Source organism: Oncorhynchus mykiss, chromosome 21 (genome assembly GCF_057628025.1).
Source record: "Oncorhynchus mykiss isolate SJ-2025 chromosome 21, ASM5762802v1, whole genome shotgun sequence".
NCBI lineage: Eukaryota > Metazoa > Chordata > Actinopteri > Salmoniformes > Salmonidae > Oncorhynchus > Oncorhynchus mykiss.
Genome location: NC_143042.1, coordinates 9,924,521 through 9,946,712, shown reverse-complemented (window position 1 = coordinate 9,946,712; position 22,192 = coordinate 9,924,521). Strand labels below are relative to the sequence as shown.

At 43.8% G+C, this 22,192-nt stretch overlaps 1 protein-coding gene across 12 annotated transcripts in view; it reads left to right on the top strand.

Annotated features, from left to right (window-relative positions):
- The window catches only part of LOC110501015 (ankyrin repeat and sterile alpha motif domain-containing protein 1B), a 316,301-nt gene that overhangs the window by 133,002 nt on the left and 161,107 nt on the right, over positions 1-22,192 (top strand). For all 12 annotated transcript variants that reach the window (XR_016490136.1, XR_016490137.1, XR_016490134.1 and 9 more), the window contains one exon: positions 16,045-16,198. Coding sequence is in view for 8 of the 12 variants with exons in the window: in XM_090213690.1 (XP_090069816.1) it covers positions 16,045-16,198 (154 nt within the window). In the remaining 4 variants the exon portion in view is untranslated. The remainder of the gene's footprint in view (positions 1-16,044; positions 16,199-22,192) is intronic.

Below are 22,192 nucleotides of genomic sequence, written 5' to 3'. Positions count from 1 at the left end.
TGGGAGAGAGGGAAGGCAAAGGTTTCACACGGTTGCTAGGCAACACAGAAATTCATAAAGTAGCAGGCGTGGGATATCCGCCCACCACAACCATTGACAAATCTGTACCAGATCAGGTCAGGTGCGTCAGAGCACTGCGCAATATCAGACACACACGCATACGGAAACACACACCCACACACATACGCACAGGAATGCATGGCTGCACGCTGCACGGCTGTACGCACGCAAATTGGGCCTAGTGCTCCCGAGTGGTGCAGCGGTCTAAGGCACTGCATCTCAGTGCTAGAGGCGTCACTACAGACACCCTAGTTCAAATCCAGGCTGTATCACAACCGGCCGTGATTGGGAGTCCCATAGGGCTGCGCACCATTGGTTCGGCGTTGTCCGGGTTGGACCGGTGCAGGCCGTCATTGTAATTAAGAATTTGTTCTTAACTGACTTGCCTAGTTAAATAAAGGTTCAATTCAACAACAACAAAGTACAGTGCAGTTTGGGAGAATCCAGAGTAAATGAATGGAGCTGGAAGGGTTTGTGTCCAATACTGCATTCATAGTAAGCTGTAGTGACCAATGCTGCAGTCATAGTAAGCTGTAGTGACCAATGCTGCAGTCATAGTAAGCTGTAGTGACCAATGCTGCAGTCATAGTAAGCTGTAGTGACCAATGCTGCAGTCATAGTAAGCTGTAGTGACCAATACTGCAGTCATAGTAAGCTGTAGTGACCAATGCTGCAGTCATAGTAAGCTGTAGTGTCCAATGCTGCAGTCATAGTAAGCTGTAGTGTCCAATGCTGCAGTCATAGTAAGCTGTAGTGACCAATGCTGCAGTCATAGTAAGCTGTAGTGACCAATGCTGCAGTCATAGTAAGCTGTAGTGACCAATACTGCAGTCATAGTAAGCTGTAGTGACCAATGCTGCAGTCATAGTAAGCTGTAGTGACCAATGCTGCAGTCATAGTAAGCTGTAGTGACCAATACTGCAGTCATAGTAAGCTGTAGTGACCAATGCTGCAGTCATAGTAAGCTGTAGTGTCCAATGCTGCATTCATAGTAAGCTGTAGTGACCAATGCTGCATTCATAGTAAGCTGTAGTGACCAATGCTGCAGTCATAGTAAGCTGTAGTGACCAATGCTGCAGTCATAGTAAGCTGTAGTGACCAATGCTGCAGTCATAGTAAGCTGTAGTGACCAATACTGCAGTCATAGTAAGCTGTAGTGACCAATGCTGCAGTCATAGTAAGCTGTAGTGTCCAATGCTGCAGTCATAGTAAGCTGTAGTGTCCAATGCTGCAGTCATACATAGTAAGCTGTAGTGACCAATGCTGCAGTCATAGTAAGCTGTAGTGTCCAATGCTGCAGTCATAGTAAGCTGTAGTGACCAATGCTGCAGTCATAGTAAGCTGTAGTGACCAATGCTGCAGTCATAGTAAGCTGTAGTGACCAATGCTGCAGTCATAGTAAGCTGTAGTGACCAATGCTGCAGTCATAGTAAGCTGTAGTGTCCAATGCTGCAGTCATAGTAAGCTGTAGTGTCCAATGCTGCAGTCATAGTAAGCTGTAGTGACCAATGCTGCAGTCATAGTAAGCTGTAGTGACCAATGCTGCAGTCATAGTAGGCTATAGTGACCAATGCTGCAGTCATAGTAAGCTGTAGTGACCAATGCTGCAGTCATAGTAAGCTGTAGTGTCCAATGCTGCAGTCATAGTAAGCTGTAGTGACCAATGCTGCAGTCATAGTAAGCTGTAGTGACCAATGCTGCAGTCATAGTAAGCTGTAGTGTCCAATGCTGCAGTCATAGTAAGCTGTAGTGTCCAATGCTGCAGTCATAGTGAGCTGTAGTGTCCAATGCTGCAGTCATAGTAAGCTGTAGTGACCAATGCTGCAGTCATAGTAAGCTGTAGTGACCAATGCTGCAGTCATAGTAAGCTGTAGTGACCAATGCTGCAGTCATAGTAAGCTGTAGTGACCAATGCTGCAGTCATAGTAAGCTGTAGTGTCCAATGCTGCAGTCATAGTAAGCTGTAGTGACCAATGCTGCAGTCATAGTAAGCTGTAGTGACCAATGCTGCAGTCATAGTAAGCTGTAGTGTCCAATGCTGCAGTCATAGTAAGCTGTAGTGACCAATGCTGCAGTCATAGTAAGCTGTAGTGACCAATGCTGCAGTCATAGTAAGCTGTAGTGACCAATGCTGCAGTCATAGTAAGCTGTAGTGACCAATGCTGCAGTCATAGTAAGCTGTAGTGACCAATGCTGCAGTCATAGTAAGCTGTAGTGTCCAATGCTGCAGTCATAGTAAGCTGTAGTGTCCAATGCTGCAGTCATAGTAAGCTGTAGTGACCAATGCTGCAGTCATAGTAAGCTGTAGTGACCAATGCTGCAGTCATAGTAAGCTGTAGTGTCCAATGCTGCAGTCATAGTAAGCTGTAGTGTCCAATGCTGCAGTCATAGTAAGCTGTAATGACCAATGCTGCAGTCATAGTAAGCTGTAGTGACCAATGCTGCAGTCATAGTAAGCTGTAGTGTCCAATACTGCAGTCATAGTAAGCTGTAGTGACCAATGCTGCAGTCATAGTAAGCTGTAGTGACCAATGCTGCAGTCATAGTAAGCTGTAGTGACCAATGCTGCAGTCATAGTAAGCTGTAGTGACCAATGCTGCAGTCATAGTAAGCTGTAGTGTCCAATGCTGCAGTCATAGTAAGCTGTAGTGACCAATGCTGCAGTCATAGTAAGCTGTAGTGTCCAATGCTGCAGTCATAGTAAGCTGTAGTGACCAATGCTGCAGTCATAGTAAGCTGTAGTGACCAATGCTGCAGTCATAGTAAGCTGTAGTGACCACTGCTGCAGTCATAGTAAGCTGTAGTGTCCAATGCTGCAGTCATAGTAAGCTGTAGTGTCCAATGCTGCAGTCATAGTAAGCTGTAGTGACCAATGCTGCAGTCATAGTAAGCTGTAGTGTCCAATGCTGCAGTCATAGTAAGCTGTAGTGTCCAATGCTGCAGTCATAGTAAGCTGTAGTGTCCAATGCTGCAGTCATAGTAAGCTGTAGTGTCCAATGCTGCAGTCATAGTAAGCTGTAGTGTCCAATGCTGCAGTCATAGTAAGCTGTAGTGTCCAATGCTGCAGTCATAGTAAGCTGTAGTGACCAATGCTGCAGTCATAGTAAGCTGTAGTGTCCAATGCTGCAGTCATAGTAAGCTGTAGTGACCAATGCTGCAGTCATAGTAAGCTGTAGTGACCAATGCTGCAGTCATAGTAAGCTGTAGTGACCAATGCTGCAGTCATAGTAAGCTGTAGTGACCTTGTCACGCCCAGCCATCCTCTCCTCATCTCGCTAGAACATTCTGCTGACATTGTCAGGCACTACCCTTGGGATTCTTAGAACCGCTGGGAGTGTGTGTGTGTGTGTTTGTGCGTTGCCCTCAGGGTTGCAGATAACTGTGTCCTCGAGGGGAAAATAACAGAACAGAGGTTCTGGAGGTCTGATAAGAGAGAGAGTCTTGGGGAACAGAGGAAGCGGTGGGGTCAGATGTTTGAGTTTCATATCAGTCATAACCAAGATCAAATTGTTTTGATGAAATATAACTTTGCACTTTGTTCTTATACAGACTTCAATACACTTGAATATTTTTCATATGTGACTATTGTTATTTAAATTGATCATTGAGAAACACCCCCTGGATGTCTTGTGTGATGGTTTATTCCATAGAACACACTGTTTGGAGTGTTCCAATGTGCTGGTTCGAAACCCCAACTAGGGGAAACATCTGCCGATGTGCCCTTGAGCAAGGCACTTAACCCTAATTGCTCCTGTAAGTTGCTCTGGATAAGCGTATCTGCTAAGTGACTAACGTTACAATGTAAAAGTAATGGAAATGCAGTTGAAGGAAGGCTGTTCAGGAGGTATCGGTGTCCCATGTTGCTCAGTTGGTAGAGCATGGCGCCTTCAATGCCAGGGTTCTGGGTTCGATTCCCATGGTATGCACTCACTACTGTAAGTCTCTCTGGATGAGAGCGTCTGCTGAATGACTCAAATGTAAAAAATGTAAGATAAGTGGAGATAAGTGTGCCTGTGTTTGTGTGTAATTACATTAGTTTCTCATGGCTAATATTTATGGGGAATGCATTAAGTATCAAACCAAGCTTTCAGACAGGGAATGCATTAAGTATCAAATCAAGCTTTCAGACAGGGAATGCATTAAGTATCAAATCAAGCTTTCAGACAGGGAATGCATTAAGTATCAAATCAAGCTTTCAGACAGGGAATGCATTAAGTATCAAATCAAGCTTTCAGACAGGGAATGCATTAAGTATCAAATCAAGCTTTCAGACAGGGAATGCATTAAGTATCAAATCAAGCTTTCAGACAGGGAATGCATTAAGTATCAAATCAAGCTCTCAGACATGGAATGCAACACAATGTGCTTCACAGGAAAAAACTATGAAGATAAAAATATATTTACATTACAACAAACATAAGAGGATAAAATATCAAATTAAACTGAATGACTAAAAAGCACCCTAAGGAAAAGCAAAGCTAAAAAGGTGTTTTAAGATCTCTTTTAAATATGTCCAGTTTCGACCCTCCTCAGGTTCTCTGGCAGACTATTCCAGAGGCTGGGGGCATAGTAACTGCCTTTCTATGCCTCTTGGTCCGAGGCTTTGGGATAGTTAAAAAGCTTCCTCTCCATGCCTCTATGGGATAGTTAAAAGGCTGCCTCTCCATGCCTCTTGGTCCTAGGCTTTAGGATAGTTAAAAAGCTTCCTCTCCATGCCTCTTGGTCCGAGGCTTTGGGATAGTTAAAAAGCTTCCTCTCCATGCCTCTATGGGATAGTTAAAAAGCTTCCTCTCCATGCCTCTATGGGATAGTTAAAAAGCTTCCTCTCCATGCCTCTATGGGATAGTTAAAAAGCTTCCTCTCCATGCCTCTATGGGATAGTTAAAAAGCTTCCTCTCCATGCCTCTATGGGATAGTTAAAAGGCTGCCTCTCCATGCCTCTATGGGATAGTTAAAAAGCTTCCTCTCCATGCCTCTATGGGATAGTTAAAAAGCTTCCTCTCCATGCCTCTATGGGATAGTTAAAAAGCTTCCTCTCCATGCCTCTATGGGATAGTTAAAAGGCTGCCTCTCCATGCCTCTTGGTCCGAGGCTTTGGGATAGTTAAAAAGCTTCCTCTCCATGCCTCTTGGTCCTGGGCTTTGGGATAGTTAAAAGGCTGTCTCTCCATGCCTCTTGGTCCGAGGCTTTGGGATAGTTAAAAAGCTTCCTCTCCATGCCTCTTGGTCCGAGGCTTTGGGATAGTTAAAAAGCTTCCTCTCCATGCCTCTTGGTCCTGGGCTTTGGGATAGTTAAAAAGCTTTCTCTCCATGCCTCTATGGGATAGTTAAAAAGCTTCCTCTCCATGCCTCTATGGGATAGTTAAAAGGCTGTTTCTACATGCCTCTTGGTCCGAGGCTTTGGGATAGTTAAAAAGCTTCCTCTCCATGCCTCTTGGTCCTGGGCTTTGGGATAGTTAAAAAGCTTCCTCTCCATGCCTCTATGGGATAGTTAAAAAGCTTCCTCTACATGCCTCTATGGGATAGTTAAAAGGTCAGTAACAAAGGACCTGAGGGACCTACTGGGTACATACATTAAAATCATGTCTGACATATATTGAGGTGCACAATCGTAGATTGATTTACAAACCAATAGATAATTAATTATAAAACTCACCAGACAGAAGAGCATTACAGGAGTCAAGCCTGCTTGTAATAAAAGCATGGATGAGTCTCTCTGTATCAGCCTTAGAGAGAAACGGCAACACCTTGGCAATGTTCCTCAAGTGGTAAAAATATATTGGTCACATTCAGAATGTTTGATTCAAAATTGAGTTTAGAATCTAAAATAACACCTCGTTTTTAACCTGGTGTTTTATCTGTCTGGCCCTAAAATGTGCCCCCAGATTTTCTCTCTGTGCTTTGGCGCCAAACAATAAGTACCTTGTTCTTGTCTTGATTTAGTTGGAGGAAGTGGTGAGCCACCCAAGTATTTAAATCACTAATACAATAAATGATCCGTAAAGGTAAAATCCTCTGGTAACACAGAAACACAAAGTTGTGTCTGCGTAGCAGTGAAAATCAATGCTGTGCTTTCTGACAATGCTGCCAAGGGGTAACATATATAAACTGAACAGTACCAAACCCAAAATCAAACGTTATGGAACGCCACAACTCTTGACTGGTTAAATAGGTCTTAAAGGACAGAGAGCAGTTTGGCATCTGTGTTGGCTTTAAGATAATTTACCTCTTTAACTAAGGCTGTCTCTGTGCTGTGGTGCGCCCGAATACCACATTGGATTATTATTTTTTTAATGCCAAAGAAATTTGCTGGTTGAAGACCCATTTCTCAAGAATTTTACTTAAGAATGGAAGGTTGGAGATTGGTTGAAAATTGCAGAGAGCTGAAGAATCTAGATGACTTTTCTTCAGAAGGGGTTTCACCATAGCAGTTATTAGTGCAGTGGGGAAGGTGCCTGTGAAGTGATTAACAATTGCTTTCACTTCTTCACATATGCAATTAAAAACTGTTTTGCAGAAGGTGGTGGGGATAGGATCGAGAAGGCAGGTAGAAGGCTTAAGTTGTGATATCACTTTCCTGAGCATGTCTGTGTCAACCAGGAAAAATACATCCATAATGCCTTTGCGTGGTAGGCTCATCAAACAGGTCTTGGTTGACTGATACCCAGCCTAATGTTTATCTTGTCTCTGAAATAGGCCACAAACTCATCACATTTAGATGTAGAGGAAGGGTCACATAGGTTTGCGAGGGTAGGATTTGTCAGGCCATCAATGGTCAGGAAGAGCACTGTCTAATTATTCAGATTAATAGAGATCAAGTTAGAAAAATGAGCCCGTCTGGCATTTCTAATTGCTTTGTTATAAATGCCGAGATGCTCTCTCAGAATATCATAAAGGACCTGCAACTTTGACTTTCTCCACTTCCGCTCAATTAAATGTATTCGTTTCCTCCCTCATCTCAGTTTGGATGAGGCCTTTTTCAACTTTACTGGAGCTATGGCATCAATGGTTGCCTTTTAATTTGCTATTAAAGTTATCAGATAAATCATCTCAAGAAGAAGGCAGAATAGGTGGTGGAGTGTTGTTCATACACTCAATAACATCTGTATCAATGTCAGAGGTGAGATAGTACTTCTTAATAATGTGTTCAGTATTACACTGCGCTATGGGCAACAAGGTAGTAAAAAATATGGAGTGGTGATCAGATAAAGCAACATCAATAATCGAGGATATGTCAATAGAAAGCCCCTTGGTAATAACCAGGTCCAGAGTGTGGTCGCGGTTATGGGTGAGCCTGGTAACATGTTAGATAAAGTCCATAGAGTTCAAAAGATGAATACGTTCGATGGCCTTGGCGTCAGTCTCTTTGTCAACATGAATATTAAAATCGCCCAACACAATGATTTTATCATAGTTCTCAAGGACAATCGAGAATAGTTCAGAGGAATCAGTAAAGCAAGTTGGGCAGTACTTTGGTGGCCTATACAGGTAACTGATGCAAGCAGTAGAATCAGATTTAAAAATCAGGTAAAACTACACCTAATGGAACAGCGGGGACTGTGAAGAGACACACACGCAGGAACAGCTTGGGGCGGAAGGTGGTTAGTGCGTTGGACCAGCCAACTGAAAGGTTGCTGGATCGAATCCCCGAGCTGAGAAGGTAAAAATCTGTCGTTCTGCCCCTGAACAAGGCAGTTAACCCACTGTTCCCCGGTAGGCCGTAATTGTAAATAAGAATTTGTTCTTAACTGACTTGCCTGGTTAAATAAAAAAATAAAAACAAAGGACCAGACATTTCTGTAGGAGTTGATATGGTTTCCAAGTCCTCTGTTGCTTATTCTGACAGGGAGGACTGGATCAGTACCAGACCCTGTCTGTCAGTCTCTATAACAGTTTGATGTTGCTGGGAATGGATCACTACCAGACACTGTCTGTCAGTCTCTATAACAGTTTGATGTTGCTGGGACTGGATCACTACCAGACACTGTCTGTCAGTCTCTATAACAGTTTGATGTTGCTGGGACTGGAGCAATACCAGGCCCTGTCTGTCAGTCTCTATAACAGTTTGATGTTGCAGGGACTGGATCACTACCAGACAATGCCTGTCAGTCTCTATAACAGTTTGCGATGTTGCTGGGACTGGAGCAATACCAAGCCCTGTATTTCAGTCTCTAAAACAGTTTGATGTTGCTGGAAATAATCCTGGAACCCCTGTGGTTAGGGTGAATCCCGTCTCTTTTAAAAAGTGCTGGTTGCTCCCACAGCAAAACAAATTTGTCACAAAAGGAGACATTCCTGGTTCTTCAGGTACTTATTCAGGGCAAAGAGTCAGCTGGAACATCGGTAGCACGGGAGGGTGCCAGAGATGATGATTATCTTCCCTGTGCTAGCGGGTCTTAAACATTGTTTGTAGTCCTCCCTCAGTTCCTCAGATTTCTTAAAACGAAGGTAGTTAAAACCTACCTGAGTGACGATGGTGTCAATATTGGAGTAGTAAGCCAGAACTCTGGGCAGGAGAGAGTTGTTGTCATGGACATGGGCTCCTGGGTAACAGTGGACCTTGATTGGGAACAGACCGTAGGCAGGCCAAAATCTCTCACCATCGAGCTGCCTACAATGATGGTGGTCGTGATGGAATCCGATGGGGAAACGACCTGCTGAACTGTGGTGGCCGTGGGGGGCTGTTGGTATACACCGAGGATCCATACTGACTCCCGGGGCTGGTAGGTCCGTCTCAAACGGGGCAAAGCTGTTTGCTAGCTGAATCCGATCTTCTCGGATAGATGTGTGGCCAGAATGCCTCCCCGATCTCCTACGCCTTGCTCCCATGGGCCATGGAGTTGAGCTTAGCATCTGTCCGTTGGATTGGGACGGATCAAGACTTATTGACATATTGATATAACAGGGGCTAAGATGGGGAGAGGTCTGTCCGTAAAATAAAGTGCTGCTCTACTTTCTTAACAACACTATCAACAAGATAGGTCCTACAGGCCCTAGTCTGGTCGACCTGGACTACTGTTCAGTCGTGTGGTCAGGTGCCACAAGGAGGGACAATTGGCTCTGAACAGGGCAGCACGGCTGGACCTTAAAAGTACACAGGGAGCTGACATTAATGATATGCATGTCAATCTCTCATGGCTCAAAGTGGAGGAGAGATTGACGGGGTCGGCCTCAAAACTTTAGCTATTGTTAAAAAACGATTTCATGTAATCTATTTGATAAAAACAACTAACCGAGTGTAGACAGTACACTGTTTTGTTGAGCGCTCTGATGACTTTTCATCAGAAATGTGATTATGCTTCTTCAGCTCGTATTTATGGTTGATGCAGTGTGTGTGTGTGTGTGTGTGTGTGTCCACGCAGGTGGTTGTGTGTTTGTGTGTGCATATGAGCACACGTTTGTTTGTGTGTGTGTATGCATGCTTAACCATGTGTGTGTCATTACTCTCTCATAAACTAACTGTGTTGGTCGAATGGATTATGATTGTGTTACCGTCGCTAATGTTTATGTGCAACACTATTCATCTTCCCTGGCATTTCAATGTTAAATATTCATACATTAGCTAATACAGTTAGCATGAGATTGGTTCCCACGGGCTAATCCTTCTAGTCAAGTCAGCATTTTCTCACAACTCACTGTCTACTGCTAAGGTTCGGTCTCGACTGGCGTTGCTAATGTTGGCTATGATGCTATTAGACAACGTAATACAGTATTTGCCTATGTGGGTTCTACTTTGCAACTTATGTTCATCAGTAATATGCAATTGACTCCAGATAAGTACACTAAGTTTAAATGTGCAGCTCACTTCACCATTTCCAGGATATCCTTCTACATACCGTACAGTGCCTAGAAAGTCGACACCTCCATTTTGTTGCGTTACAAAGTGGGATTGAAATAGATTTAATTGTCATTTTTTTGTCATTGATCTACACAAAATACTCCATAACAAAGTGAAAAGTAAATTTGATATATATATATATATATATATTACAAATGAATAAAACTTAAATAACTAAAATATAGCTGTTGCATAATTACTCTCCCCCTTTGTTTAGGCCTAAATTAGTTCAGATGTCAAATTTGGCTTAGCAAATCACATGATAAATGGCCTCACTCTGTGTGAAATAATAATACCCCCCCCCCCTTCTTTTGTCCCCATACATACAACATAGGTAAGTTAAATGGCTGTGATAGGAGAACATAAACATATTATGCATATGTAGTCTTCTTTAGTGCACTTATTCAAAGGCCCAAGCCATTGTACAAGAAGTCCACTTAGGTTCATGGCAATATTCAAGAGCGTTGTAGTTTATTATGCTTAATGTCATCTCTCCTTTAAATTATACCTATTTAAATGTTGTGGTTTTGGGGTACAGCAGTGAAAGTGGCATGTTTGGGAACTTTCTCTTTTCTCTAACCCATCTCTCCTCTCCTAGGCATCCCTGTCTACCTATCTCTCTGTCTCTCCCTGCCTCTCTCTCTCCATCTCTCTCCGTCTCTCCCTGCCTCTCTCTCTCCATCTCTCTCTCTGTCTCTCTCTGCCTCTCTCTCTCTCTGTCTCTCTCTGCCTCTCTCTCTCCATCTCTCTCTCCATTTCCATCTCTCTCTGGTATGATATAATAGTTGAACCATACAGCCACTCTACAAAGGTCATTAATCCTCTTCCTCTCCACAGAGAGAGGGAGGCCCCTACCACACATACTAAGGGTCCCCACTGCGTCATATATACTTTATGGTCCCTCCTAGAGAGTCATACTGACTGAGTCACCCCAGGCCTTCATAACCAGCTAATATACAATTCGTCATATTTTATGATTCAGCTCTGTTCCTCACAAGTGATAAGGAAGTTGCTGTGGAGGCAGAAATCATCTCCTTGGAAAGGGGCATTTCTGCAGTATATAATCTGCATCACATGATTATATGAATAGCCGCTGGATACTGGTGCTTGCTGTCATCGGAGGGCTGAAGAATAAATCAGTGACCTACACTAGCTAAATGAGGCCTGAAAAACAAGTTAGAGACCTACACTAGCTAAACAAGGCCTGAAAAACAAGTCAGAGACCTACACTAGCTAAATGAGGCCTGAAAAACAAGTCAGAGACCTACACTAGCTAAATGAGGCCTGAAAAACAAGTTAGAGACCTACGCTAGCTAAACGAGGCCTGAAAAACAAGTCAGAGACCCACGCTAGCTAAACGAGGCCTGAAAAACAAGTCAGAGACCTACACTAGCTAAACAAGGACTGAAGAACAAGTTCAAGACCTACACTAGCTAAACGAGGACTGAAAAACAAGTCAGAGACCTACGCTAGCTAAACGAGGCCTGAAAAACAAGTTAGAGACCTACACTATCAGTAGATGTGAGAAAGGACACTAGCCTGGTCCCAGATCTGTTTGTGTTGTCTTTTCTGAGTCATGAGAACAAAGGATGTCATGTACACTGTGTCAATCAATCCACTAGCAGATTTCAGATTAGTGAATAGAGCCTAATGTGCTCGTTGATCAGTGGTAAACATTTTCTCGGGTCCATTTTCTGTATCTCTTGAAGATTTCAGTACATCTCAAACTGTAATATCAAGATTTCGGCTGCAAGGCCTTTCTCAAGACACAAAGGAAAGGCTCACTAGAAAAGTGTATCAGTTGGTTGGAGCACCTGCCTGAGGTTCTGATGAAGAGGCTGTCCTTGATGTTCTACTCTGGAGACTGCAGATGTTCCGTGCTCAGATGACTCAACTGGTTGCTATAGTTACGCCTTGTTAATGAAGAGAAGGTGTGTACAGTATGTTCCAGGAGTAATGAATGCCGATGTCATCACTGTGTCCAAATCAGGCAGTTCTATCCTGGGTAGAGCTACGGTGGAACAGATAATTAAATGATAATTAGGATAACTTATCCTTATCGTATTCACCATTGTCATCGTCGTTGTCATCACCATGACCATCATCATAAGTTTTGCACTGAAGTAATGGAAATCAAATAAAATCCCAATAGATCAACAGTCTTGATTCTTCATCCATACTCAGACCTGAATAAGCCCTTACTATCTAACAAAATGACCATACACCTGAGTGATATGGAGCACTCCCCATGGCTGTGTACCTTGAGGGCCCTGCTCTAGCAGTTTTCTCAAGTCCATGGGGTAAGTAATGGTACTCAGGGAAACTGGCACCGGCTCTACTCAGGGAGACCATGTTGGGGAGGTGGAGTAATTTCCTGAAAGGAGAGGATTTCTCCGGGGTGAGCTCAGTAAGCTAATGCTGAGGTAACTGATTTCTCTAGGATTAGCTGTCCACTGAGTAAAATACCATTCTTAGAGGCTAGCCATCTCACTCTCGCTCACCCCCCCTCCCCCTCTATCTCTCCCCCCTCTCGCTCTTGTTCCCCCCGGCGTGAGGTCAGGAGCGTTGTGTTGTGGGATGGTCTCAGAGGGACTATTGTCCTCTCATGCCCCGTTCCTCTACGATGGTTCTTGACCCCCGACCCCCTCCTCTAATCAAATATGAGGAAATGCCAGTAAATTACAGCGTCCTTCATTTCTGCTGCAGTCTAAACTGCTTGGTCTGTCTGTTAGGCAGGGATAGGGGAGCGAGGGAAAGAGGAGTGGGTTAGAGAGAGAGAGAGGGAGAGACTGTTTGCACAGTGCTAAGGGGACGAAAACCAGGAGGAGTGGGATATGTGGAATGAGAGAGGGAGGAAGAGCGATTGAATGAAAAAAGGGGCTGTTCTGTTTTGCACTTTATTGTTGTATTATTTTGGTCAAGAAGTTAAAAAATAAGATGAACTTTTTGATGAGAACCTGTAAGTCTGCAAGCACACACACAGAACACAACCTGAGAGATGTCAGTCGGGTCAGAGTCACATGTCCTTCAGGATAGTAGCTCCAGGGACGTGACTGTAGTATCAACAGATTTCCTATTTGGGTTACCGGCCTGACACACACACACACACACACACACGCACACACACACACACACACACTGCTAAGAGACTGCTAATTAGTGGCCGGAGGAGGACTCTTTTTGTCTGTTCCCTTCCTGTGGCAGACACACAAGTTCCTCTGTGTCCTATCTCTCCACATATAAAGAGAGAGCGAGGGGGGAGAGAGGGAAAGAGAGGAAGTGTGTGTTTAAGACACCGTCTTGTTTGGACATGGAGCTCATTGCGTGAACCTACTCAACCTTCTCACCCCTTACACCAGGAAGTGGAGGTGGGATCAACTATTAACAGGTAACACAAACTGCCTTAGCACCTCTTGACTTTATGCAGATGGTGGTGTGGCGTCTCTGGTGCGCCGGCCTTTTACACACTTTCTGATTGAGTGGGAGTCTGGAGAGGTGGGGACTGGGGGACTAAAGTGTCTGGTAGTAGAGAATGGCTCTCGCTTTGAGTTGAACAACTTTTACCTATTTAGATAGGAGAACAAATAGAACAAAATTGTGTTTGAGAGAGAGACAGGGAGACCGAAAAGAGAGGGAGGAAATCCCTGCTTCAAACCCACTTGTAGCATACTTCCTTCCTCTGAACCAGCCCTTTTCTCTAACTCATTTTCCATCCTCCTTTCCTCGGGATTCAGTAAAACTGTTGTAGTTACTCTGAAGTAAGTTGGAGAGTATCCACTAGGCTTTCATCTTTTTCTCTCTCTTTCTCTGGTTCTCTCGGTTCACAGCTGCGTTGCTCTCGTCTGTTTTATTCTCTCCGTAGTAAGTTTGGAGTTCCTCCACTGCCTCTCTCCCTGAGATGGCTGGGTGGACGGGAGAGAGGGAGAGGAGGAGGGAGAGGCTGGTGTGTTCTTTACACAGGCAGGCGAGTAAACTTGAGGGATGAAGAGGAAAAGAGAGAGAATAAAAAGCCAGAGAATGAGATTTGGTTTGTAGATTTATGCAAAAAAGTTTCAGCGAGAGCGAAAGAAAGAGAGAGAGAACGAGACAGAGAGAGAGAGAGAGAGAACGTGAAATAAGAACAGACAGAGTGGGAGAAAAGTGATGAAAGGGATATTGTGACAGGGAGGGAACATGATGTACATTAGGAAGTCAGAGAGGATAGAGAATGAGAAAAGAGAGAGATGGTTTGATGTGGAGGATAAAGACAGGCATTCCTGTCTTCTCCCTCCGGACCACTGCACCCAGAGATGGGTTGCACAAAGAACCCAAGTTGTCTAATAAGCCCCAGAAGGGGAACCCATGATAGCTCCAGAGAAAGGCTGCGTCCCAATTGGCACCCCGTTTCCTTTATAGTGCACTACTTTTGACCAGGGCATTAGGGCTCCAGTCAAAAGTAGAGCACTATTTCGGTAATAGGATGCCATTTGGGACACAGTCTCTCTTGGGTTCTTCATCTATCAGGAAATCCCAGTATAAAGGGTGTTGGCTGTAACTGATAAGGGTCACAATTCGCAGGGCCACAGTTTTTGTCTCAAGTTTTTTATGGAGTGTAATTACTTCTGATGACTGTAAGCATATTGACGTGAAATGTTAACCCATACCATACTATTACTGTCTGAAACCACGTGTGACATCACTGGCTGGTACTTTACATGGGCTAGAGTAACGTGACTCAAATTCAATGGACCTGCTGGTCTTTTGTGTATGTGTGCAACACATGGGTGTGGGTGTGTGTGTGTGTGTGTGTGGTTGTGTGTCTGAGCAACACGTGGTTGTGTGTGTCTGTGCAACACGTGTGTTTGGTTGTGTGTCTGTGCAACACATGGGTGTGTGAGAAAAGGAGCACACAGACTGAATTTTTATATTAGCTACTGTAATACGACACATTGAGTAGTGAATGTGTGTGTGTGTGTGTGTATACACGAGACAGATTATCTAGGGAGTGATCATTCAATCAAAGACGAGGATTAATCTTCTCTGCATGCGTTCAGTGCGTGATTGATGGCCCAGTGGTGTCTGGGTAATGTAGTAGACAATGAGGTCGGAGAGGAGCGGGGAGTCGATAGGGTTCAGGGGAAATTAACACACCTGGGGTGAGTCATGGACATCGCCACGGCGGTACCACGGCAACCAAATATGGTGGGGTGACCCGGGCGACGTCTCAGTAATGATGATGGAGTGGTGCATTATGGGAAACGCAGGCATCTATTGCCCATGCGTCTCTGGTGAGAAATGTCTGCCTTTCCTGCGCACTCTATTGCTCACTGTTGTTTTCCTTTGGCATGGGTGTACATATGCCACTTAGACAGGGACATTTAGTTCCAAGGGTTTTTCTGTCAACCCGCTGGGTGTCAACCTTTTCATACTGTCACAGGAATAGAACAACATGAAACTGGTTGCACACAGGACATCAGCCATTTTGGCTCAGTTGCAATGGAGTCATGGAGGGACGATCTTATGGTTTCTTCTATTTTGACTTGAAGGGAGCAACATGCTATTTTTCTCAGAAAGCACACTTGAGGCCGTCATGCTGTCTGGTTTTGCCCTATGTCATGTAACGGGCCGAGGCCTCAGCGAGGGTGATGGTTATCTCCTCTCAGTAGTAGAGGGGGACCCTGGGATATGTGGTCTCCAGTCTTTCTACTATGTCAACATCTGGTTACACCGGGTTAGAAAGAGAGAGAAGAATAAAACATACTGCCACAGTTTTGCCTATTAGCTTATTTTTTTGTTGCTAAATCTGTGTATTTCTGTGTATTTCTGTGTATTTCCTCTATCTGGTTGTGCCTGTGCTTATTAAATCAATTGCAGTACAATCAACTCCCTAGATGCAGCAGGGGAGCAGGCCTGAACAGTGTTTGAATGGAACCGTGTCCTTGAGGTGGATGAGTTATGATGATGGGTTGTTTGTGTGATCTGATGGTACCAAGGGCAGTATACAAACACTGCTGATCCAATGTTCAAGGTTGTACATTGAACATTGGCCGTGCTTGTCAATGTACATACAAACAAATATTCTGTCGTTTCCACACGTGAAACTACCCACAACATTATCACCATGTTCCTCCCTCTCTCTCTCTTTCTCTCCCTCCCTCCCCATATCAGGACTCGAAGCGCTCGGCGGAGATCGTACCATCGCCCTCCCTTGACGTGTTCTTACCGGAGGATGAGGACAATCCGTATGAGTCCGTCACCACCGCCGTGACCCGCAAGCCCTGCTCGCTGGACATCGGCCTCTTCAACGCCTGCCCCCTCAACGGTAAGGACACACCCAGACCACCTGTTCAACAACCTCTGTATACTACATTCACCTCCGTCACCGTTGTCAGTACCCGCACTACTGTAGATTTTGAATATATACTACCGGTCAAAAGACCACCTACTTATTCAAGAGTTCTTTATTTTTACTATTTTCTACATTGTAGAATAATAGTGAAGACATAATCTATGACACCCTTTGCCTTGATGACAGCTTTGCACACTCTTAGCATTCTCTCAACCAGTTTCATGAGGTAGTCACCTGGAATGCATTTCAATTAACAGGTGTGCCTTGTTAATTTGTGGAATTTCTTTACGACTTAATGCTTTTGGGCCAATCAGTTGTGTTGTGACAAGGTAGGGGTGGTATACAGAAGATAGTCCTGTTTGGTAAAAGATCAAGTCCATATTATTGCAAGAACAGCTCAAAAAAGCAAAGAGAAACGACAATCCATCATTACTTTAAGACATGAAGGTCAGTCAATACAGAAAATGTCAAGAACTTTGAAAGTTTCTACAAGTGCAGTCACAAAAACCATCAAGCGCTATGATGAAACTGGTACCACCACAGGAAAGGAAGACCCAGAGTTACCTCTGCTGCAGAGGATAAGTTAATTACAGTTAACAGCCTCAGAAATTGCAGCCCAAATAAATGCTTCATAGAGTTCCATATGTGTAATTGCATAGTTGTGATGTCTTCACTGTTATTCTACAATGGAGAAATAGTAAAAATAAAGAAAAACCCTGGAATGAGTAGATGTGTCCAAACGTTTGACTGGTACTGTATATAATGAAGTAATTACAGGAACAACGATGGTCATCTCCGTAACTACAGTCACCTCCGTTACCATCGGCCGCAGTTACCCCCGTCACCGCTGTCTGCACCGTCACAGCTATTGGATGTGAATAAAAGAGATCTGGACTCAGTGATGTTTCATTACTGTAGGATATCTGGAGATCAAGATTAACCCAAACTGTACCATATCCGCTCTGTCAGTGTGTGATCAGATGTTTGAAGAGGGCATAGAACTCCTTAGAACGAGGGCATAGAACTCCTTTCAGAAGCCGTCGCAGCACAGTGCCCAGCTTTCTCATTTTACTCTCTACCAATACCATGGTGGGCTACACCACGGGTTGTCCTGGCAACTGTGCCTCTACCACACTCCCAGTATAAAGGTGGTGAGTCAGCGGTGAGTTGTCATGGTAACTGTGGTTGAATCACTCCTGGTGAGAGTTAGGCTGTTTGGTTGGTTGTTTTTTTGGTTGTATTTTGCTGTGTGATTGACTTCTAATGGGTGAAGGAAACCTACATGCCGTTGTATACATCTCTGGTGTGTGTGTGGAGCTTCTTCATGTCAGTCTACAAGGACAGTCACTCTGAGTCACTCCACACAGACATAGACAGACTGACACAGACATAGACAGACTGACTGACTGATTGACTGACTGACTGACTGCCTGCCTGCCTGCCTTCCTTCCTTCCTTTCTTCTGAGATGAGATTTCTCCAGGGGTCAGCTCCGGATAAGTGCTAACTAAACTAATCAGAGGAGGGCTGGGGGAATCAGAGATTCCTGCATTTAGCCCAATCACTCAGATCTGTAATGAGACATGACTGTGAGCCACTCACACTCTCTATTTTCTGGAGAGAGAAAAGAAACAAGAAGAGAGTGTGAGAGAGACATGGAGAGAAAGCGAGAGATAGAGAGAAGGAGCGACCGAAAGAGTGCGAGAGAGACATGGAACAAGGAGAAGAGCCCAGTCTGGGGCTGAACATTTCTCTGGTATTTTACAAATGATCCATCCCAAGAATAAATCACTTTTCTCCTGGATAACCCTGTTTTTCCTGACAAAATTGGAAGCGTATAAAGCACACCAATATGTCTGGAATTGATTAGAGTTTTGATCAGCATGAAAATTCAAGTCTGATGCTACCTGAGCCTGATTTTTTTACATTTTTTATTTCACCTTTATTTAACCAGGTATGCAAGTTGAGAACAAGTTCTTATTTACAATTGCGACCTGGCCAAGATAAAGCAAAGCAGTTCGACACATACAACGACACAGGGAGTAAAACAAACATACAGTCAATAATACAGTAGAAACAAGTCTATATACGATGTGAGCAAATGAGGTGAGATAAGGGAGGTAAAGGCAAAAAAAGGCCATGGTGGCAAAGTAAATACAATATAGCAAGTAAAACACTGGAATGGTAAATTTGCAGTGGAAGAATGTGCAAAGTAGAAATAAAAATAATGGGGTGCAAAGGAGCAAAATTAATTAATTAATTAATTAAATACAGTAGGGAAAGAGGTAGTTGTTTGGGCTAAATTATAGGTGGGCTATGTACAGGTGCAGTAATCTGTGAGCTGCTTTGACAGTTGGTGCTTAAAGCTAGTGAGGGAGATAAGTGTTTCCATTTTCAGAGATTTTTGTAGTTCGTTCCAGTCATTGGCAGCAGAGAACTGGAAGGAGAGGCGGCCAAAGAAATAATTGGTTTTGGTGGTGACTAGAGAGATATACCTGCTGGAGCGTGTGCTACAGGTGGGAGATGCTATGGTGACCAGCGAGCTGAGATAAGGGGGGACTTTACCTAGCAGGGTCTTGTAGATGACATGGAGCCAGTGGGTTTGATGACAAAACGGATTGCACTGATAAGCCATACATTAAAGACATTTTATGAACCCAAGCACCAAACAAATTGAATGATTTTTGCGTTATCCAATACATAGCCTATGATATACAGTATAGGCTACCGCACATTTCGCACAACAGAAAAACAAAGCCCTTAGATATAGCTAGCTACAGTGCATTCGGAAAGTACTCACACCCCTTGACTTTGTCCACATTTTGTTACGTTACAGCTTTTATTTTAAAATGTATTACATTGACAACATGTTTACAATTGAAAACAGGTTTTTAGAAATGTTTGCAAATATATGAAACAAAAAAACAGATACATTATTTACAGAAGTATTCAGACCCTTTGCTATGAGACTCGAAACTGAGCTCAGGTGCATCCTGTTTCCATTGACCATTTTTATTTATTTTTTTTATTTTTTATTTGACCTTTATTTAACTAGGCGAGTCAGTTAAGAACAAATTCTTATTTTCAATGACGGCCTAGGAACAGTGTTCAGGGGCAGAACGACAGATTTGTACCTTGTCAGCTCGGGGGTTTGAACTTGCAACCTTCCGGTTACTAGTCGAATGCTCTAACCACTAGGCTACCCGACCATCCTTGAGATGTTTCTACAACTTGATTGTAGTTCACCTGTGGTAAATGCAATTGTTTGGACATGGTTTGGAAAGGCACACACCTGTCTATATAAGGTCCCACAGTTGACAGTGCATGTCAGAGCATAAATACCAAGCCATGAGGTCAAAGTAATTGTCCGTGGAGCTCAGAGAAAGGATTGGGTCGAGGCACAGGTCTGGGGAAGGGTACCAAAACAATTCTGCAGCATTGAAGGTCCCCAAGAACACAGTGGCCTCCATCATTCTTAAATGGAAGAAGTTTGGAACCACCAATAATCTTCCTAGAGCTGGCTGCCCGGCCAAACTGACCAATTGGGGGAGAAGGGCCTTGCTCAGGGAGGTCACCAAGAACACGATGGTCACTCTGACAGAGCTCCAGAGATCCTCTGTGGAGATGGTTGTCCTTCTGGAAGGTTCTCTCATCTCTGCAGCACTCCACCAATCAGGCCTTTTTGGTAGAGTGGTCAGACAGAAGCCACTCCTCAGTAAAAGGCACATGACAGTCCGCTTGGAGTTTACCAAAGGCACTTAAAGACTCTCAGACCATGAGAAATTCTCTGGTCTGATGAAACCAAGATTGAACTCTATTCCACATGTTGTGTTACAGCCTGAATTCAAAATGTATTAATATATATTTTTTCACACCCATCTACACACAATACCCCATTATGACAAAGTGAAAACATATTTTGAAATGTAAAACATGTATTGAAAATGAAATACAGAAATATCTGATTTACATAAGTATTCACACCCCTAAGTCACTACTCTGTAGAAGCACCTTTGGCAGTGATTGTATTTTTTATTTAACCTTTATTCAACTAGGAAAGTTAAATAAATTCTTATTTACAATGACGGCCTACCCTCGCCAAACCCGGACAACGCTGGGCCACCCTATGGGACTCCCAATCATGGCCGGATGTGATGCAGCCTGGATTTGAACCAGGTACTGCAGTGATGCCTCTTGCACTGCAATGCAGTGTCTTAGATCACTGTGTCACTCAGGAGCCTGATTACAGCTGTGAGTCTTTCTGGGTAAGTCTCTAAGAACTTTCCACACCTGGATTGTGCAATATTTACCTATTACTATTTTCAACATTCTTCAAGCTCTGTCAAATTGGTTGTTGATCATTGCTAGACAACCATTTTTAGATCTTGCCGTAGATTTTCTAGTAGATTCTTGAACAGAATGATCTATTTTGGATGCAATTTGAATGGAATTGATGGAGAGAGAGAGAGAGACTGCGAGAGAGTGCTCACATGCACTCCGATTTAATGCAATGATATTCGAGTGATAGGCTGTTTTACAACGAAAAAAAATCATCTTTACAAATAAGAAAATAAGGTGACCCCCGAAAGCCAGATGAAGATGTGTAAATTTGACACGCATTCAGTCTTTATATTACTGTAGCATAGACTATGTTGCAGGAAATGTAGGCCTATCTGTCACAAGATAAAAAGTTACCATGATGAGATGAAACAGGCATTGTAAACTGCGCTCCGTACTGAGATGCGCTGTCTGTCCCCACCCTGAGCGTTGATGATTGATCATGCAGATAGCAGAGAGAAGGCTGTAGAGAAGCTAGATTGAGACATGGCACATCATTTAATGGTTCCATTTCATGTCATGCTGGTCATAGAAATTATTTATTATAATATACCGTTTCCTCGCAGTTATTTATCCAGGGAAAAGAGAGTGGAGTTTGGGCAGGAAATCTCAGGAAACCTCAGTAACCCGGTTCCCAGTATTCAACCCTAGCCCAGTCACATGCTGTCCTACGCTGCAGTTAGTTGGCAGCGCAACAGACAGCAGCAGCTTTAAAGGAAACCTACCTGTCCTATACTGTAGAGTTAGCTGGCAGCGCAACAGGCAGATCTATCTCCTTACTGTCTGTTACTGCAGACCTACCTGGCTGGGGCATAGGGACTTAGGGACGACTTAGGAATGACATAGGGACTACTAACTTGTCCTCAGAGATGATGACTAAGTCAGTAGCGTCCACCAAAAATAACCATGCTGTCTCACAGTATGCATTATGTCTTAGCCTTGCAGTTTCCCCTGTCAGTGTGTCTACTTAAATGTACTCTTCAATCTCTCTCTCTCTCTCTCTCTCTCTCTCTCTCTCTCTCTCTCTCTCTCTCTCTCTCTCTCTCCTTCACAATGTAAGATCACCTCAAACGGCTCGTTCACAGCCACTGTGTCTATGTGTGTGCTGCAGAAGCACATAGGCTACACATACTGCATAATTAAACCTCTTCAGCACAACAGGAAACGTCAATGGGGGGAAGACACAGCACAGTAGCAATCTGTTCCCATGCAGTTACATTTAGCAAACAGCTAGAATATTAAGGGACTCTTATATACTGTATAATGTAACAGCGAATAAAGGAGCCCACAGAGAGGGATATTATGGGTCTTTTGAAAGCAGGGTGTCTTAATATAATGGCAATGAGGCTTCGAGGCCTGCAATCACGTACAGGGCAGGAGACAGACGGCTAGCTATCACCGCTAAGTGGTTAGCGGTAATAGCTATCGACTCCCAGGGTAAACACATGGGCTACTGCAGTCACACACACACACACACACACACACGCACACACACACACACACACACACACACACACACACACACACACACACACACACACACACACACACACACACACACACACACACACACACACACACGCACACCAAATATATACACACACACACCAGAAAATGCTTCTTGACACACA